Genomic DNA, 21,860 nt, shown 5'->3' with positions numbered 1-21,860 from the left:
GCTGAAAATTTGCTTCAAAAAACTTCTCAAAAAATAGTTTACATTTTCAAATTCTGTATAGTGAGAGCATTAAAAAAATATTATGCATAAGTGCTATTCTCAAATCCACTTAAATGATCGAAAGAAGAACTAAGTTTTTTTTTAAAAAAAAATTGATATCCCAATTTAGGCTAAAGTGCTACCAAACTCTGCTGTTTCGCAAATTTGATGTAATTGAATTCTAGACACAGGCAACTTAAGGAAGGCAAGATATTGAGTGCCTTGGAATGCCATGGAAAAAACGGTCACCAAAATTCAAGCAAAATTGACATCATTAAATGTTACGAAATTGACAAATTTGATCAAAAACATCAATAGCTGTGAGAAATTTTAAAAAGCCTATACTTAGCCGAGAGCTTTTGCTTGATACGCCTAGTCTGGGATGAAACCAAAAAAGTGAAAATCAAGGATAAAAGCGATATCAAAAACAGGGATAAAATAAGAATGACGTCAACCCTCCAAAACCCAACTTCATTGTAGACACTCTATTAACAGCACAAGTTAGTTACAACCAAAGCAACATAATAATTTAATAAAGAATCTAGTTTGAGATAAGAAAATCAAGACAGAAGTCTAGAACCTAAATCAAAAGCTCGCAAACTATTTTGAACAAATACGTATAAAATCGTTAAAGACGCTAGCTACATACAAGCAGCTTGAAAACAGACAATCATATACAATCAAGGACGCTTAAGTTCTTTCAATTATTGAATATCAAGAATTAAATAGAAATACAAGAGCAGAGAATTTTAAGCCTCCATATGAAAAATTTGAAAACATTTTTTCTGGCCAAAAATTCTCAAATTTAATTCAGATCACAATTCGGCAAAAAATGCCTTACTAAGTTTTTCAATTTATCATCTAATTTTTTAGAAAAATTGTTCAACAATGACACTAAGGAACACTATTATGGAGATAAGCAGATCCGGAAAAAATAACGAAGCATCAAATTTTTGAAACAAATTTCTGTAGATAAAACACACGCTTCGACTATTAAACGATATCTATATAGAGATGGCTCGTTGCATAAAAAAATCAGCTGCCATTATTGATACATCAAACTATTGAAGTTTTTATACCAAAGCAAATGCTTGCCATATTGTTTTCTCTCTTTTAATATTGATACTTGCACAGTAAAGCTGTGTTTTTTGGTATCCGTACTTTACCACCAAGAGTTAATTCATGACCCTAACCTGACTTTAAAGCGACTTAAATACTTAAAACCCGATTGATCAGATGAAGCGGTCATAAAAGATTAATTCCTATTGTTTCTTCACCGGTTGAACAGGAAGAAATTAAAAAAGAAAAACTAAGTTCAAAAATTAAAGCAAATTGAAAAATAAGAAAATCGTTTTCTTGAAATTTCTAGGTTGCGATGTATTTAATAAACAACCAACATTTTTGGTCAAAAGCTTCAGGAACAAGCAATGACTTAGCGCGCATTTTGTCTGTCTTTCAAGGTCGATATGAGTTAACTCAAGTCAGACACAATGGGAAAAAAACTAAAGCAAGTAGCTCATTGATTACAATTGCGCTGAAAATTTGCTTCAAAAAACTTCTCAAAAAATAGTTTACATTTTCAAATTTTGTATAGCGATAGCATCAAAATATATTTTGCATAGGTGCTATTCTCAAATCCACCTAAATGATCGAAAGAAGATCTAAGTTTTTTAAAAGATCGAAAAGATAATGAGTACCCTGGAATGCCATGGAAAAAACGGTAACCAAAAATCAAGCAAAATTGACATTATATGTTACGAAATTGACAAAATTTGAAAGCTGTGAGAAATTTTAAAAAGCCTATACTTAGCCGAGAGCTTTTACTTGATACGCCTAGTCTGGGATGAAACCAAAAAAGTGAAAATCAAGGATAAAAGCGATATCAAAAACAGGGATAAAATAAGAATGACGTCAACCCCCCAAAACCCAACTTCATTCACACTCTATTAACAGCACAAGTTAGTTACAACCAAAGCAACATAATAATTTAATAAAGAATCTAGTTTGAGATGAGAAAATCAAGACAGAAGTCTAGAACCTAAATCAAAAGCTCGCAAACTATTTTGAACAAATACGTATAAAATCGTTAAAGACGCTAGCTACATACAAGCAGCTTGAAAACAGACAATCATATACAATCAAGGACGCTTAAGATCTTTCAATTATTGACTATCAAGAATCAAATAGAAATACAAGAGCAGAGAATTTTAAGCCTCCATTTGAAAAATTTGAAAATCTTTTTTTTCTGACCAAAAGTTCTCAAATTTAATTCAAATCACAATTCGGCAAAAAAATGCCTTACTAAGTTTTTCAATTTATCATCTAATTTTATAGAAAAATTGTTCAACAATGACACTAAGGAACACTATTATGGAGATAACCAAATCCAGAAAATAACGAAGCATCAAAATTTTTAAAAACCGGTTTTCCCTAGATAAATACAAACTTTGACTATTAAGCAAAAAATATATAGATGGCTAGTTGCTTGATCGCAAAAAAGCACATGCCATTATTGGCACAAAAAACTATCGACCAAACTAAATAGGGGAGGAAATAAAATTTTCTACATCAAAGCAAATGCTTGACATATTCTATTCTCTATCAAAGTTGAAATTTTCGCCCTAAAGCTGTTTGTTTTTTTTGGTATCTGTACTTCTCCAGCGTGAATTTAGTCAAGCTCCTAACTTGACCTTATATCGACTTTTAGAAAACCAATATCTATGCGATCTTGTCAAAAGACGACGCTGAAATTCGATCAAACAACTATGAAATGCAAACCTATTTGAGCAGAATAAGTCGTCAAAGACAGTTGATTCCTATTGTTTTTTTTTCACTGGTTGAGCCAGAAAAAATCAACAAAAAAAAACAAAGTAAAAAAAAGAAAAGGAAACCGAACATTTTAAGTAGTTTTCAAAACTGAAGGTTGCTGCCCTCAGATACCCTTCAATTAGAATGACACGCAATCACTCTTGACCTTATCTCTGGTGAGGAAGTCAATTTTGAGAGTGAGGTAAGTCACGTGTGACCAAAAATTTAATCACGCGAATTAACAAAAAACCACTATGAGTGAACGCACGCATGCAATTCAGTTAAATTGCATGAACGAATGGACAAAAAGCAGATTTGAGGTGATTTTGACGCCAGATGCTCGTAACAAAAATCTTGACGGCAAAACAAAAAACAATTGGCGGCCACTAATAGCCCCAGCTATCGCTTTGCGGCTATCAAAAATAAGAGAAGCCAACAGCTCATTGGTGAAAATTACGCTGAAAAATTGCTTCAAAATTTTTCTCAAAAACTCGTCGTTTACACTTTTAGTTTACGTTTACATTGACTTAATATAGTGAGAGCATTAGAAAGATATTATGCACAAGTGCTGTTCTCAAATCCGCTCTAAAAATTAGCTAGTGATCTTAAATGGTCGAAAGAACAAATTTTTCTAAAAGAAAATTTGATATCACAATTTAGGCTAAAGTGCTACCAAACTCCGCTTTTTTCGCAATTTTGATAAAATTGAACATCACGAGTGCCCAGGAATGCCATCGATAGAACTCACTCATCTCAAATCGCCGAAAGAAAACGATTTCGTCAAATTTGGCCAAAGTTTGAGCAAAATTTACTGTAATGCTACCAAAATTTGGTCAAAAACTTGAAAAAAGCATACTTTAAATTTTTATTTTTAACCGGGAGCTTGAATTTGATACCACTAGCCTGGGATGACCTCAAAAATGTCCAAAGAGTCTGCACAAAAAAGTTGGGCTGGCATAAAGCTCTCCCATTTTCAATAAGTGTGGGAACAATCAGTTTAATCTCACAATCAAGGAATTAATTCTAAGAAACTGGCCCAGAGAAGCATTAGAAACCAAAGACAGCCACCAAAAATTGTTGGCAGTTCAAAATTTTCAGAACGATTTTACACCTATGTCGCCTATTATATTCTAACTACAATAAAAACAGGAAGAAACTGCGAGACCTGAACAATATTAATTAAAATATAACCGAAAATGACGGATGAAACAAAAGTACCCAGAAACACAGCCATATGAACCATTTCTAAGGCATTTAAAAATACGACTAAGACTTAATATCAGTTAAAGAAACCTCGACAAGAAACAGCTGGGTAACAAAATTCAGTATAACAAAAGGACTGCTTTGCGTGAATTGTCAATTTAACAGAACAACTGCAAAATATTTATTAATAAATTTAGAATTATTTTGTAAATCATTACAACAAAGAATATTCAGTTTATTAAAATTGGCACTGGTCATTCTTTTGACTGCATCAGATTGACTGAAATCACTAATTTGGCAGCACTTGGCAACGACAATAGCTTGATCAAAGCTCACATTGCATAGCAGTTGATAATTCAAGAATTTATATTATATTTTGTATTAATTAAATAAATGATGTATAATTTGAATTGATAAATCGGTTTCTAACCATTAAAAAGCACCGAAACTGCTTACAGCAGCGTTAAAATTAAAGCAGCAAAAATACCGGTTTTTTTTTCTAAATGAGTTGTTTCCTCAGTGACAGATCTAGTGTCAATACGCAATTTAAAACAGTCTATAAATTGTCAATTACAAGTCCAGTGCAAAATTTTCTACGAAATGAAGTTGTCGAACACCGACCAAGATTACTAATCCTCTTCAAAATTTATTTTCAATACTAACTCTAAATTTTGGAGGAAACAGCTTCCGGTCATTTAGTTAAACGGTCAAATTCATCAAAACGAAATCGTTATTGCACTAAAATTTACACATTAAATAAGTTCTCGCACATTTATTCCTTCGTCAAATATTGCACAGAATATATTAAAATCGCTTTGCAACTATTTTAGTTGTCATATTAACATGCTCGCAGTTATTTTGAGTAAACTAGAACGAAAGGGGATCAGTTGTAAACAATCAATATTTTTGCTTTTAGAACAATTTATTTTCGGATAAAAGTAGAAGAAGTTTGGCCTTTCTTTCAGTTTTAGCCGACATGCCAATCATCTTTTCATAATTAATGAAAAGAATTCGAGCAAACTTATCCCCCAAATATTGATTGAAAAGTGAATTTAGGTATTTACATAGCACAGATATCTCTCTACTAAATCAGTTATGAGGAATGTAATAGCTGGATTTGGATTACTGCAAGTGCAACTTGACTGTTATCAACTCACTAGTGATGATAATGGCAAAAAAACTGCAACTACTTTCCGGGCAAAACAAGATGAAAGTGAACCTAGAATAAGTTATATGTCCAAATGAAAAATTTTGGAAATATTCTTTCCTCGATGCAACAAATTGTTGGCATAACTTTTGATCAGTACTTCGGCAACTACACATCAATATTTGAACGCTTACAGATATAAAATTCGCGATACGATAATCCAATTAACAAGCAAAAATTTAATTGTGCGAACAAATTTTGACTCTGGATGACTATGTGAAAGTGGCCATATTAATATCTACATATCTACACTCAACAAATACTCGACCACTCTTGCGACTGCATGGTTAGTCTTGCCCTGCTGTCTCCCCTCTGGCATGTGGGCAATCACAATGGCAGACTTACTGCACTGCACTACTAGGGCTCCTTGGTCCTTCTGTTTGGCCAGAACCAAATCATCCTCACTCCTCAAGAACCGATAGCACACACCCTCCACTGTCACTCCTCCAGTTTGGAACGCAGAGAAATCTTTATTCTCGAAGGCCTAAAAAAGAAAACATCAGTTCAAATTTAGGATTCGTCGTTCATGTCCCGTTGCAAATCATATGGCAGATGGCGCAGTATTATATAGCACGTGCAATGGGCGCGTAAATGTAACAGGCCTACGAAGTAGGGGGAGGCTAACCTAAACCAGGCCAGATATATTTATCTACTGAAGGCGAAAATAACAGGAAAAAAGCTGCGCGCCGAAAAGACCCTTTTGCAACTCCTCCCTGGAAGGGAATAATACGTCAAAGACAACTGACAAAGGGCAGTCAAATTTGTGTTCTATAACAACTATTATGGTAAACCAATCGGCTGAAGAGAAAGGAGAGAAAAACTGTAATATCAAAATAAAAAAAATGACCAAGTCTCAAGTAAATAAGACTTGATATCAAGATCAAGTCTCAAGTAAATAACGGCTTTATTGACAACTAAAAAGATAAAAAATCAATCGAAAACACCTAAAATACGAGGGTTATTAGAGAACTTGTGATGCTTTTCCAATCTGTTTTTTTTCTTTTCATTTAAACAAATAACAAAGGCCAAAGAACTCGAGGTTTTCCTGCAGCCTGTTGAAACAAATTTAATGCACAAGTCTAATCACTTGCGCAACACCACACAAAGTTGGCAAGCTGATGTTCGCCGCCTCTGCAGTTCTTTAATGGTGCGTAAATTCTGCATATTTGGTAAGATTCTAAAATTAAATTTAATTCAGCTTCTAAACTGAAGGCTATTTAGCATAATACTCATGCCAGCTAGCATTCGCTTTAATGAACTTTGATAACCTAATGCTTTGACTTAATGACCGGTCATTCTTTGTTTATCCCTTTCCTTTTGATTTTGCTATTCCAACTTTGGCCGTATTTACATTACGTTTTCCAATGAGTGAAAGAAGTTAAAATCCATTCAATTAAAACATGAGTGAGTAAAGTCACGAGGCAAACGTGAAAATCGTGACTGACGTAAAACGAAAAACGTGACCAAAAGGTAAAGCGAATTGAAAAACAGCAGGACGAGTCCTGACCTACAATTGAAAGAATTTTCATTGACTAACCAAAAACCTGAAAATTGAATGTATTGGAAAAGCTATTCAGAAAAAAAAATCCAATCATAAAAATCGAATAGAAAAAACAGTAAAAATCAAGGTCAAAATGCCGCATGTGAACAAAACACCACCTGACAGAAAGCGAATATTTGTTCAAACACCGTTTTCTCAATCTGCTTTGAAATTCGAGAGAATAAAAACTCGCCGCAAAACCACTCGCTTTTTCGCTCAATTTCCGATTTCAGCGTGCTCTGCTCGACTTCCTATTTCGGCAAAATCACGATTCGAATTTGAATTCAAAAATCGTGAAAAAGTGTGAACAGATCTCTACAAAAGACAGCGCCCCAATACAATTCAATTCTTTGAATTGTAAAAAGCAGAGCGCCTAAATAATAGCTGTTTAGGGCTGACGGAGGCTATTAAAAAGTGATAAATGAAGTCCGGATGAACTGAGGAGGCAAAATCAGAACAATCATTGAAACAAATTGGGACGTGGGACTGGTTTTTGTCGCCCCTTTTGTTAACAATTTTCAAAAAATTAAGCGCAGAAAAGGAATTTCCTCTATATGGAAGGCATACGTGTCTACGGTATCATTTCAGATGTGTTGAAATGATGCACTTTAAGCTTTCAAATGCGATTGTGGGAATATTCTGCGCCGCGCCTAGACTCATGCGAGCCTTCTTGTTCATTTATTATAGTTGCCACCACAACTGAAGGATGTGATGCACTATATGCAGTCAAACTAAAATGACGTGATCTGTTTTGAGCTTCTATAGATATGTTTTTCACACGTCAAATTATGAAAAAACAACGCAAAAACCTCTATAGCAAAATGTTCTCAAAGGTGGTATAACTAAGTAATCAGCCCATTCAATGTTACCCGGGGCCTTTAAACAGAGTCGGCGGCAAGAACATAACTTGATAACGGAATTGAATACTGTAATAACCTTAACAATGGCATTGATTTCATCCGCCTGTATCTTTATGGCAGATGGGTGTTCATCTGTAGTCCACTTTGTACCTTCTCTCCCTATGATACACACTTTGTCCACGTGTTGGTTCCCAGATTCGTCCACAGCTGAAAGGAAGCAGAACAAATATGTTATTCACATTCACCAAAATCTCCTCTAGCTGTGATAAATACTTGGGAAATGACTCAGCTATGACCTTTCTCAGCTACAGCTGAAAGACCAGTTATTTCGGCCGAAACTCGACCTTGAATAACTGTTCCATTATTCAACCAGCAAAAGGAACGCCAATCAATCAATAAATTCAAAACCTCTGCGCAACTTAAGAAATTTATGAACACGGATTTCCTACTGTTGTTATAATATTTTCAATGAAATGTACGGATCTATATGGTAGACGGTCTTTTTCTCCCGCCAAAATTCAGCACACTTTAGAAAGATAAGAGTGGTACCATTTGAAGGTACGCGACGAGTAGATTTCAAATGTAGCTTTTGAATTTAAAAATGTGGTTTTATAACTTTTATATAATCGGAATATATGTAATTTCATTCGTGCTCTGTCTTTTTTGTAAGATATCTTCACAAATTTCTTCAATTACTTTTTACGCAAATTTAGAGCTAGCAGGGTATGGACAGCAGTGTCTGCTGAAGTTGCTGAGGAGAAATGTTTTCAAGGTGAAAAACAAGCGTAAAAATTTGAATAAACATAACCGACTAAACGTCGGAAGAATTGCTCTTGAACGACTAGTGGGAGCTCTAATCAATTGCGGCCTGCTTCAGTCCGGGGGGGGGGGGGGGTAGGGGGAACCTAAATGGGACTAAAAAGTTCAGTAGTGGGCTTCAAATAACCACATTAGAGGTTAACATATACCACTATTAAGATTTAAAGTTTAAAATGGCACCAGTTTCGGCGCACTTATCATTTGAGTTTTAGTATTATATTGCCAATTGAGTTCAGCTACTTGAAATTGTGATTGAGAATTTTAGATCACGCAAAACGCAAAAGTCAAGGGCGTAAAAGTCACTCGAAAAGTCAAAATTTTTAGCAAAAATTTTGCATAAAAAAAGACACACGTTTACAATAATTGCTATGAAATGCGTTCAAGAGCAATTAATAACCTATTTAACTTGACGCCAAGCCTTCCAGCAATTTATCCTGCTTTTCCAACACCGCGAAGTCAAATTTACAAAAATTTTTAACTCAATGCAATCGGGCTTACCACTTTATAAATGCTCAAACATTTAAAAATTTTCTAACAATTCATTAACTTTAACAGTTTTGGACATATGGTTTTTTGGACATATTAGTCTCTACTTGACGTCGATCTGACTCATAGATTACCTGTTCAACAAAGTAACTTATGAATTTTTTGTAAGTTAGATAATTTTCGGTAGCACGATTAACACAAAAAATCGATGCTTTCATAACTTTTTCAAATTTTGGGTCTGTGAAGCTGAGGGCTTGAAGTTTTCCGCAAAGCCTCCTAATTTTTCCAAAATATTCCTGTTTTTTAGATCCTTTTCAGCTGTTTCAAACAATTCATTTTTCTAGTTTGACTGGTGATTTACTAGTTATAATTGAACAATTTCAAATTCATTTACTCAATGAATTATTCGGCGACTAAATGTTATCGGTAAAACGTTAGAAGGGTGACAGAAAACAACCTAATGTAAATTGAGTACAAGATATGCTTGACATATCCTGACAAGAAGCTTTACCTGTTCAATGCATATTTGGCTAGAGAAAAGAAGCCTTGAGGAGCAAACAAGGACATTTTAAAGAGTTACAAAAAATGCCAAGTTCGAGAGCTTAAGACAATTTGCTGTAATGGTTAGCAAACTAGCCTTGCAAGTAGGAGATGATGGTTCGAATCGAACATTAGTCCATTTTCTCAGTAGTTTCACAGGATCTGCATAGAAACCCTAACAGGATATGGGCCCAAGTCATAAAATCATTTTCTGAAACAAAACTGATTTGATGCTGAAAGTCAAACCTTTTATGTTGTTTTCTTTTCAAAACTGTTTTGTGTGCTTGCATTACAACAGATCAACAGAGAGTGAAGCTGTTGACCTACACAGTAAAAGACAGAAGAATTTCGAATCTGGAGCACAAGATTTCCAGCAATGGTGCAGAAGGGGCTCTGCAAAGCACTACTGGAAACAGAGGAGCAACCCAAAAAGCCTGAACCGCTAACCAATGGGGCAAGCAATAAGAAGAACCACCAGGTTCTGAAGGATGCATACGAGGAAATTTAAGACAAGGAGAAAAAAACAACCTGGCACCGACTCTAGGCGCAACAACCTTCATGCAGATGAGACATGACTGTGTGAAGATGGCATTGTAGAAAAAACAAAGGCTTTGACGATTTCGGAGCGTGGAGACACCGACAGTGGTGGCGCAGCCGGCCCGACAGCGGCTCCAAGAGCTGCGGGTCTGGACAGCTTCTTCATCAGAGAACAAAAGTTGCTCTCAAGGCTTTTAGAAGCGAGGAAAGCAGTCTCAGATACCCTTCTCAATGCTTTGCTTCTCAATGCTCGGGTTTGCCAAAGCTCTAAAAATTTCATTATTCATGAAAGCCTCATCCCGGCAACAAACTTCGAAGAGTTGAGGAAAAAGGCTGCAAACTCACAAGAGAGCACAAGGAACATAGGGGTTCAGTGCCACTAGCAGTAGAAGGTTATTTGAAAAAGGGAGCCAAGAAAGAAAATTGCTTAGTGTGTGGTACCATTGGACACTTCGCCAAGTACTGCTGGAGAAAGGAGACATCGCATCGAATCAGGTCGAGTGAGAAGGCTCATAGACAGGGCATGCAGGAGACAAAAAGGAGGCAAACAAGAGTCGTGGCGATGAGGCTAACATTGTCTACAGTAGACGAGGACTACTGGGCGGCTCTTAATGAGTAGAAGACAGCAGGCATGCTAGTGGGCAGTGGTTAAACAGATGACAGTGAGAAACATCGATACGTTCCTGGACTTTGCACCCATTCAACCACTGGTCAGCAACACCAACAGAGGCCTCCAGAGTGGTGCGAGGTTCAGCATAGCCCAAACGGGAATTCTACTGCGATCTCAAGATTATTTTGTGTGTGCCTGACTATTCCTCAAACCTCCTATCAGTCTCAGGATGAACGAAATGTGGACATTAAAACTTGAGAAAAAACAGCGGCATTAAACTCCAGCACAAGAAAAAAATTGCTTTACTTACCCCGCAGCGACTTGACTTCAATATGAGCTCCAACCGTTTGAAACTTGACAGTGCACGGAAGTTTCACAAACGCACGGGTCATTTAAATCAATCAGGTGTGGTCAAGAAATTACCAGATGCAGTGGAGGAACAAATATGTGTGCAATGCATGAGCATTGGCCAAGACCAGAAAGACTCCAGTACCAGGAGTGACAGAATCCCAAGCAGAAGAAACTGGGGCGGGTGTCACAGACGCGATTGGACCATTCAGAGTACAGACACTATCAGGGTTCCAATTCCGCATTGTGTTTGCAGACCAAAACACAAAGTTCGTTTGCGGACTTGCATAAGGCAAAAAGTGAAGCACTGGCCAGCCTGAAGAAGCTTAATCTTTGTGTGGGGACACCCAAGAAGCTGCGACAAGCGAATGTGAGAAGCTTCTCTCAGAGCAGTTCAAGATGTACAGCTCAGATGCAGGCATTCTACAAAGAATACCATACCAGAGACGCCACAACAGAATGGGTTCACAGAGGTGCGATAGGAAATTGACTCAGGATTTTCCAAGCTGATGTAGGAGCAGAAATTCTCCAAGCAGCAGGGATCAGAAAATTGGTTCTGAGATGAGATGCGCAGCAGAGCTAATGTGCGGTAAAAGAAACAAGCTTTCCATTAATAAACTCTATATTTGGTGCACAGTCATCGTGACTATCATAAGGTTGCCATTTTCCCAGAGTTCGGGTGTATTCACGACGTATCCGTTTTGACTCTCCGTTTAATCCAAAGAATTTTCCTTCCAGTACCTTGGGTTCAAGTTTGCCGACCTCTTTCTTCTATAATTGGTTGCAGAGTCTTCGAGGAAAAGGAACAAAGAGGTCAGCAAAATTGAACCCAGGGCACTGGAAAGAAAATTTTTTGGTTAAAACGGAGGGTGAGAACGGTACCTCGTGCATATACCCAAGTCATGCAAGGTGATGGCAGCTGGAGGTCATTATCAAGGAGCCCGAAGTTGGCTCAAACCTGACTGCACAGAGACGCCTGAGATACTAGGTGAGAACTGGAAAACCTCACTGGGGATCCAGCATCCAAATAATGATCAAGACGATGGCAAGAGACAGCGCACATCTACTGCCACAAAAAGTAGGAATGGCATGACACAAAGAGCCCGAGCACCCAAAAAACAACAAAGACAAGAGGTCTGAGATGTTGAGGAGGCACCACTGCAACAAGACTCAAACTCACTGGAAGACAATGACAAAAGACGGAGAATAGTCGGAGAATGTTGGCTTCAATAGATATGCACCGGACAAACGGCCAGCAGAGCCCAGACGACGGACACAAGCAGGGAACGTTCCACAATGAAGGACGGTCGAGGCAATCCATGATAACGAGACTGGAGACCTAGTGACAACAGACAGGGACGTCACTCCGTGCAAATGGGTATGAAAGCTGAAACGGAACCTAGTGGTCGAGTCGACAAATACAAAGCAGGCTATGTGGCGAAGGGTTTCAAACAAGTGGGACAATTGGACAACTGACCTTTAGCGACATGAAGGCCCGAGATGTTCAGTATTCTATTTAGGCTATCAGCAATACGGGGCCATAAGATGCACCAGTTTGATGTCAAAACGGCTTTTCTGTGCATAGAAGTGTATCTGGAGCAACCACAGGAAACGAGGATTAGATGGGGAGAATTTTGTATGCCATCTCAAAAAGATCTATTTACGAAACAGGCTGCTAACAAGTGATACAAGGAGTTGGTCAGCTTCCTAATGAGACAGAGACAGGGGTTCACCAGAAGCAGGAACGATTACTGCTTGTTGGCAGGAGCAGAGACGGATGGTGACACCTTCATACTGGTGATCTTCGATGTCAAGAAAGCACTAAAGCAACTTTTCACATGGAGGACAGAGAAGAGGACAGACATCGGTTTCTGGGCCTCATGATTGAACGAGAAGAGGGCAGACACAGTTTATCAAGTGCACTATGTAAAAACAATGGCTGAGCGGTTTCAAATGGATCAATGCAAACCCTTAAGGACTCCAGCTGACTTGAAACTTTTATACAGCACAGAACGGAGAGGTGAATTACTTCTTTATCAGGTCAAACGCGCGCGGCAAAGGTCGCCTCCAATTTTCCTCTCCTTCATAAACATAACTGGCAGATTGGCAGAAAATAGCCGCAATAGTTTCGTAGATCTGCAGTCTCAAAAAGCAGTAAAAAACAAGCCCAAAAATTTGTCTTTTCATTGAAGACTGATGTTATATTTTGATTAAAAATCTGTATAAGTTTTTGCTGCCTCTATTAGCTGCTCTCAAATAACTTTCATTTAGAGTGACACACATCCATTTGACCTTATCTCTTTGAATTAAAGTAAATAAAAGTCAATTTCAAAGTGTGGAAGTCATTTTTGAGAGTGAGGTAAGTCAAGTGTAACCAAAAAGATAATCACGCGAATGAACAAAAAACTCGTCCACTAAGAGCGAAAAATGACGTCACGCACGCACTTCGGTTGAAATTGTATGAACGAATGAAAAGCAGATTTGAAGTGGTTGTGACGTCATATGGTCGTAACAAAAAATCGCGACGACGAAATAAAAAACATAGCAGGACAAGTCCTGATGTACAATTCAAAGAATTTTCATTGACTAAACAAAAAACTAGACCTAGAACGGACTACTAGTGAATTGGGAAAACCATTTCTAAAAAAAATCAGATTGAAAATATAAAAAAACGGAAAACCAATGTCAAAATGCCTCATGTGAACAAAAAAACCACTAGCGAGAAATGGAAATTTGGTTGAACCAAAAAACTAGGCCTGGAATGAACTATGAATGAATTGGGAAAACCATTTATTTTTTTCTAAATGGTTTTCCCCAATCCATTCATAGTTCATTCTAGGCCTAGTTTTTTTCCGATTCACAAAAACTCCGATTCACAAAAGCGAAAAAACAGTAAAAATCAAAGTGAAATTGTCGCATGTGAACAAAAAACCACTAGCAAGAAAGCGAATTTTTGTTCAAACACCGTTTTTTCTCTACTTTAAAATTAGAGCGAAAACATTTCACGTCGCAGAACCACTCGCTTTTTCGCTCCATTTCCTGTTTCGGCGTGACCAAAATCACTACTCCAATTTGACTTCAAAAATCATAAAAATGTGTGAACAGGTCTTCAAAAAAGACAGCGCACCAATACAATTCAAATTCTTTGAATTGTAAAAAAAACCAAGAGAAGGCCAATAATATCCACAGCTATCGCTGTGCGGCTATTTAAAAAGATATATTTTTTTTACTAAAGAAATGTATTTCTGTTTTTTCAACAAATGCAACTGGTATTATACAATATACCCTTTATAGCAACTTCTTGTACAATATACCCTTTGTATTCGATAGTCTACTTCAGAGCTCAAAAATAATTGTTTTCTTATTTAAAAATTATGAGTCGATGTTCATTGCACCTGATATCAAACAGGCTGTTGAAATCATAAGCTGTGGTCAATTTGAATTTTACTTTAGTGCACCTTTTAATTCTTTGATAACGTTTGAACTCTCTTAGTTACCTATTTAGCAAATTTTTCGACTTTCTATATACAATTTTTCAATTTGAAAGAACATCTGTCAGAAGTCCTTCTTTTTAAACATGACAAGTGCTATATCTTTTTTGACAATCTCAGCTTGACAGTTGACGTACTCAGCAGTACTAAAGAACGGTTTTGCTCGTAGTATCGCGTGCATTTTTGTAAACCAAGTTATATCAAAGTTTTGTTTTTGGTGTAGCGAGAGGTAAATAGGAAAGTGGAAGGAACCAACAACTGTGGAAAAATACGTTCTTAAATCGATTGTTGTTCTTAAATGGTTGTTCATTTTTGCTTCTGGTCGATAAATCGGTGTCATTCCTGAGCAATCTTCTATGAAATGACACGATAAGTGTATAAGTGACCCAATAACAGAGTATAGTCATAATTCAACTTACAATATCCAATTACAGTATCGATATAGGAATCCCAAGACATTGTAATGATGTCTTTTTTCGAAGAACAGACAGGACAGCAAGGTGCCGGGTTATGCAGCAACAACTCAAATCTGAAAAATTGAAAAAGAACAGCATAAACTCATCTAATTCTAAAAATGTGCTTTGCAAAAAACGTTACTTTTAATACAACTTTGAAGAAATTTAAGACCCGAAGCTTAGTGGGCATACACCTGGTCTTAATCTATAGCGCGCTATGCAATCCCAAATTTGTACTGGGGATCAAAAATGACACAGCAGTCCGAAACGGAGTAGATTCAGTAGTGTTCCGTCATTTTCAACAGAAAATTGAGTAGTCGACTTTTCAAACCCACATTTTTTTAATTGTACACATTGTGGAAGTCTAGTGGTACAGTTCTAAGGAAGACGCGTTGCTGGCAAATTTGAAGGCTTCGATTTGAATGGTCGAATTTCAGTTCGTCGTCACTCCGTAATGAGTGTGGTCCTCAAAAAAACAAATTGATCACTGTTAAAGTCGAAATGACACAATATATTTAGAAAGAAATAAATCCTAAAACTGTAGGTACAGAGAAAGCGGTACGATACGACTGCAAGGACGACGCAGCCAGGAAAGTATTGCGAGCCGCATCAGGAAGCTGGGTTGGAGATTAAGACCATGGAGACAGTGATCCGCTATCAATACAATTTAAGAGGGTTGCTCAGGAAGGGAAAAGGCAAGAACTTGGGCAAAAATCGATAAATCCGGAATCGGAATGTTTTTAGAGAAAATGATAACAGCTGTTCTTATGAGTTGTAGATAGGCTAAATATTGTATAAAAAAAATTTTCATTTAATTTTTTAACAGATAGTTCCTAGAATTGGTTAAATTGTGGTCTTAGACAAATGTAAATACATATTCATTTTATACATTAACAAATTGTGACGTGGCTCAGGTATATTTTGAAAAAATCAAACTGTTACAAACTCTATCTTGATTTCTTGAAAACTTTAAATAACGTCCCAATCTGCAATTACCGAATTGAATTTTTAAAACAATATCATTCCGGATTTTTTGAGGTTTCGTTCTCCTAAAAGTGAAGTTTTTTCTGAACAAGCTGTGCACAGTTTTCAAGTACAACTCCTGAAACAAGAAACCGTGCGGAAAAAGGACGCAAAGTGTTGAGGGAAAAACGTGAACCAAGAAGGAGTAATTTTAGGGAAAAGATGAGACCAAAACTGATGCCATCCGATGTTAGCAGCATTAGGCGTGAAAAAAAGAATCACTCGGCAAGGGTTCAAAATAGACTTATAGTCTTGATAAGTGTCAGAGAGACAGGGTAGACCACTGCGGAATGGCTGCCATAATAATGTTGTGAAAATAGATGGCGATGAACTTCCAACGTTTGTACATGACATACTTTTGTTTGGACCTAAAAACCCTGTGAGAGACAAGTTTTATGAGGTGCATTTCCTGGCAGACGTAGACAAAATTGTACGTGATTTACGCGAGGACAAAAGGGAGGGTGAGAAGCTTTGTGAAATTGAGGCGTCATAAAAAATGCTATGCAAAATATTTACGCGAAACGCCAAGGGCTGGAGGGGCATGATTACCTAAAAACCAAGGATTTGCTGGCGGTACCATTTGACAAAGATTGCAAAAGAGAAAAGCAGATAAATAACAGCCTGCAAAAACTGATGAAGCAGAGGAAAAGTAGTGACAAAATTTACCAAAGACCAAGGTCAACTAATTCACAACCAGCGAGGCTTTATGGCCTAGCAAATTACCTAAAAAGATAGGTCTGCAACGAAAAGTTTATCAAGGCTAGATGGTGACAAATGTTCATTTTAAATGTTAAAGGATCTGTTATGTACAATCAGATGGTCTAGCTGTGGGTGCATTATAGGTTGTAATGTTAGCAAACGTGTGGATGAAATTCTTCGAGTCATCACTGCAAAAACCAGAACTTAATGAAAATATCTCTAGATCTAATCAAAACGGGCACTGCAAAGACTGCAACCGGAGAGTGAATTCCCGATGAATATGAGTAGAATGCGAATCATGCAAGAACTGGTTTCATGCAAGATGCCAAAAGATATTAAATGAGGAATACGCCAACATGGAGTTGTTTGTAGCGCAGCAATCAACAGACAGAAGGGCAGTTGGAGGGTATGAAATGTTCAAAAAATATATCGAGGACATTATCTGCGCGTTTCGTGGTGACCCGGACAAGTAATTAAAATTTGCAAAATAATTCCACAAAAACTTTCAATATACCATAGAAAAAGTGACCATGGAAAAAGATTTGGATTTTCTTCATATCAAAGGAAATGTGAGCAGCAAAAATAATATCACCTGTCATTGGTATCAAAAACCAATTGAAACATGAACAGCACTGAATTTTGCAGCTGTGCACCCCTTCAGCATAGGAAAAATGTGATTCAACGGACGGTTCACAGGGATTTTAAAGCAACATATAATTTGTTGGCCTTCGATCAGGCTCTTGAGAAGCACAAAACATGCCCGACAAAAAATCAGTATCCAGATGAATGGCCTTCAAAAATAGTGGACCAGACTTCAGCAAAGATAATGATTGGCAGTAAATGTCAATTGAAACCAACACCAAAAGAGCATCAGAAAATCAAGATCAGATCTCATGATAAACATGAAATTTTTCTACAATACACAAGCAACCTTACTCAAATTTTTGCTGGAAAACTGAAGAAACTATGCTACTTGCAAGTGGTTTTCATAAAGCGAAAATTAAGATCATAACTCCCCACCATCTATCGATATAGACCTGAAAAACTACGTGGTATATGAGATAAAATGTAATGGATGCGGATCCGTTTATTTTGGGCAGACAAGCCGGCATTTTACCAGGAGTATATCAGAACATCAAAAGACGTATTCACAGGTGGTTCAACATCTCGTTGAATGTAGTGGCTCCACGAATGACATTGAATGGAAAATTCTGGATGCTTGTCTTACAGTAGAGAAACTCGTGACTATCGAAGCTATATACATCAGCAAGTTGAAGCCCGGACTAAACACACATGAGAAAAGTTTCCAACGTTTAAGAGAACATTGAGCCGTTCACATCATTTAATCACCCGAGTAAGATCCGATTGACAAATCTGACTACAGTTATTAACTGATATGACTTTAGCGTTGTCGGCAGAGACGAGAGGAGTAACAGCTCTGCAAGTTTCTGTTAAATACTTGACATGATTTACAATGTAGCGAAATGCCAACAGAGAACACTGTGGATATCCACTTGTAACTATAACACTTCCAGAAAAATAACTGTTTGCGCGAAGACTTTGCGTTCTTACAATTCAATAAGATTGCCGTAATTTGATAATTTGGTAGCAAACATCAGGATTTAATTGTTTTGTTGAAAAAATACCCCTGTAGGTTGTTTAATTCATGGTGATAATTGAGAGCTATGCATTGATGATTTTAGGAACATTTTCATGTTTTGTGGGAGTAAGCCAATCATTACATAATTGGAGCACAACAGTATTGTTATTCAAACAGAATCCACAATGTGGTAAGTCAATTATGTTTACTCATTTCATCAAATCCAGCCTTAGAGAAGCTGTGAATTAGTTTTTGTTTTGTTTCCCTTTGATACGAGGAGCTTAGGTTGAATCATACCTTAAGGGCAATTGGATCAAGATTCGGTAACGAACTAGTGTCCAGATTGTTTTCTTACGGGATTCCATTTTGGGTTGATTAAGTCAAGGTGGAACTACCTGGTGCTGCAGTAGGGAAATCGAAGATGCATGGAAATAGACCTTGAGCTATGAGAAAAGTTTCCAACGTTTAAGAGAACTTTGAGCCGTTCACATCATTTAATCACCCGAGTAAGATCCAATTGACAAATCAGACTACAGTTATTAACTGATATGACTTTAGCGTTGTCGGCAGAGAAGAGAGGAGTAACAGCTCTGCAAGTTTCTGTTAAATACTTGACATGATTTACAATGTAGCGAAATGCCAACAGAGAACACTGTGGATATCCGCTTGTAACTATAACACTTCCAGAAAAATAACTGTTTGCGCGAAGTCTTTGCGTTCTTACAATTCAATAAGATTGCCGTAATTTGATAATTTGGTAGCAAACATCAGGATTTAATTGTTTTGTTGAAAAAATACCCCTTTCTTATAATCTGTATCATTTATTTCAATATTTTCTTTTGAATCAATTGATTTAGATAGATTTCAGGTAAACCACAGGTTGAACGACGCAAGAGTGATTTTATCGTAAACTAATTTCATCACGATAGAAAATTGGTTCAAGATGTTGGTAAGGACATAAAAAACAAGCAACCTTCAAAAGTTTTTGTTGCAATCGTCAGAAGAAAAACTTGCCTATGATTATCTCGATCGGGCCTAAAAAATTTTTTAGTAGGTTGGAATGACTATTAAGTTTTCCCATCACCTGGAAAGTCACCATTTTGTTTTGTAGAAAATTTACCTTGAGGATTTAGTGATGGCTCTTAACTAACTTTGTATAAAACTGCAAGAACTTCGTCTGGACTTTTTGACTTTTGGAAAAGTAATTTCCGAAGATTTTTTCAGTCCTTTGTCCTTTGTTGCGAAATTTTACAATTATCTAAATAATGGTAGCAACTTTCGTGAATTGTTCGCATATGTTGTTTGCATTGTTTCATTTTGCTGGTTCAAGACACTTAACTGCGTTGATGTAGGATGTTTAATTCATGGTGATAATTGAGAGCTATGCATTGATGATTTTAGGAACATTTTCAAGTTTTGTGGGAGTAAGCCAATCATTACATAATTGGAGCACAACTGTATTGTTATTCAAACAGAATCCATAAAGTAGTAAGTCAATTATGTTTACTCATTTCATCAAATCCAGCCTTAGAGAAGTTGTGAATTATTTTTTGTTTTGTTTCCCTTTGATACGAAGAGAGTAGGTTGAATCATACCTTAAGGGCAATTGGTTCAAGATTCGGTAACAAACTAGTCTCCAGATTGTTTTCTTACGGGATTCCAATTTGAATTGATTAAGACAAGGTGGAACTACCTGGTGCTGCAGTAGGGAAATCGAAGATTTCCTGAAAAAAATTAAACACTAATTAGGTCGACAAAATTGTGTGTATCATTTCTTAGATGAATAGTGGTGTCAATCAGTTTCTGGCAGATTGACAATGGTTGACATTGTAAAGTATGATTTTTGCACTCCAAAGATTTTCTCAAACAGTAGCTATCGGTATTTTGATGTGATATAGCACAACGAAAGCGATTTGATGAATTCAGGGGTTATAAAAACACACGTACAAGTGAAATATTCCGGTCCTTAAAACGGGGAGAACAAGCTAAGAAGGCTCCATCAACGCTGTTGTATAAAAAAATTTCTCACGAGACAAAGTCTTCTTGATAGCAATCATAACACATTATTCTTGAAAACAATTATTTTTTGGTATCAGCGTTTCTTCTGAATGGAAAAAGCGTAGTTAGGAAGTAAGCTTGTTATGATGAAAACAGCAATGAAGCCAGGTCTCTGTAAGAATGGAGAGGGTCTACAGTTCTTTACTTTACGTAGTGAGCGAGCTCAGTGCGTTTCTCATGATTGATTGAACTGCGTATAAGGAATAAAAAATTCAAGACATTCCACGGACTTTGGTTTTAGATTTAGTCACCATTGAGATGCATCAATTTCAGTCTCATCATCGAAAACTTTCTGGTTCAAGATTCGAAGTTTTTCGCGTAGGTATTCTTGTTCTGTAACTAATTTTTATTATTTGATCAGGTAGATCTATTCTGTTTCGCCTCCCCAGTGTTTTTTACGTCCCCGGTTACAAATGTTATGTCGTTATATAGCACGTTACTATGTAATGAAATAGCACTTGTGCCTGGACGCTTGAAAATCATAATCCAATTATGCTGGGGGGAGGTGGGGGCAAAACAAAATAGAACCAATGAGGCATTTTTTCTCCTTGATTTCTTCTTCATTGGTGAGGGATTTGGTGACAAAGATGATTTTGCCGCTTTGTCTTGATTATAGTTCTCGATTTTGTGAGCGTTTGCAAGCAATTTTCTTAACGTCCAGCAATACTTAAAGCTAACCAAAAGCGGTCTTGGTTTGAAACTTGATTTGTTTAAATTACTTTATCTTCTGAAATTTGAGACTGTTTTCATTTTATCACTGAAAAACAATGATTCGCTGAGTTTCTTTAATTTCATGATGCATAGTGTCCAAATATTTTTTTTTTTGGTTGCAAGGGAAATTCTTGTATACCCGCCATTAAAAATTCCAAACTTTTCATCTTTGATAAGCTTTCATTGCTGATATTAAGCTGTTTCAGTTATAAAATGTGTTGACTTAGCTTTCAGTTCTGACAAAGCTGATTAGATCTCCCATAGACTGCCTTATGTCATCCTTGAGTTCAAAATCTATGATTGTCTTAAATCAAACAAGCTTTTTCACAGCTTTAGTGCAATCATTGCAAAACCGTAATACACCTTTGTTGAACATGCATGTCAACGCTTCAGTTGGAAGCTTTTTGCATGTGTGATGTGTTCAGCAGTCAGGTTTGTCAAATAATACGGTTTGTAATTTCATCAAATGTTGACGATAAACGTGGACATGTTAAGTCATAACCTTTAGTGGTTGACTCTGTTATTGCCATATTTTGCATACTTAAAAATATCGGTTTAGTATATTTTTGACAAACTGCGACAAGTTTTTCCAATCTGCCCTCATTAAGATAACTCAGATTCATCGTCATATATAACGACCAACAACGAACACATAAATAGATGTTGTTTCCTACCGTTTGTTTTTTCAAAATCAATTATTAAGCTTTTTGCTCTTGCACTACTAATTACAAGTAAATCTTGGCACATTTCTGTTAGAGATTATTACTATTATTTTTTATTTTTATTATCATTATTATTCTTATGATTAATATTATTATTATTTTTA

At 36.7% G+C, this 21,860-nt stretch overlaps 1 protein-coding gene across 1 annotated transcript in view; it reads right to left on the bottom strand.

The window, feature by feature from the left end:
- Nucleotides 1-4,728: 4,728 nt before the first annotated feature.
- The window catches only part of LOC142345884 (profilin-like), a 183,890-nt gene continuing 166,758 nt past the window's right edge, over nt 4,729-21,860 (bottom strand). The window contains exons 2-4 of the mRNA XM_075398319.1: nt 14,908-15,019; nt 7,734-7,864; nt 4,729-5,741 (exon numbers count right to left, since the gene is read on the bottom strand). Of these exons, the coding sequence (XP_075254434.1) occupies nt 5,496-5,741; nt 7,734-7,864; nt 14,908-14,947 (417 nt within the window). The 5' untranslated portion in view covers nt 14,948-15,019 and the 3' untranslated portion in view covers nt 4,729-5,495. The remainder of the gene's footprint in view (nt 5,742-7,733; nt 7,865-14,907; nt 15,020-21,860) is intronic.

This window comes from Convolutriloba macropyga, chromosome 9 (assembly GCF_964194025.1).
Source record: "Convolutriloba macropyga chromosome 9, txConMacr16.3, whole genome shotgun sequence".
In the NCBI taxonomy this organism is placed as follows: domain Eukaryota; kingdom Metazoa; phylum Xenacoelomorpha; order Acoela; family Convolutidae; genus Convolutriloba; species Convolutriloba macropyga.
This window is presented reverse-complemented; position numbering and strand designations above follow the sequence as displayed.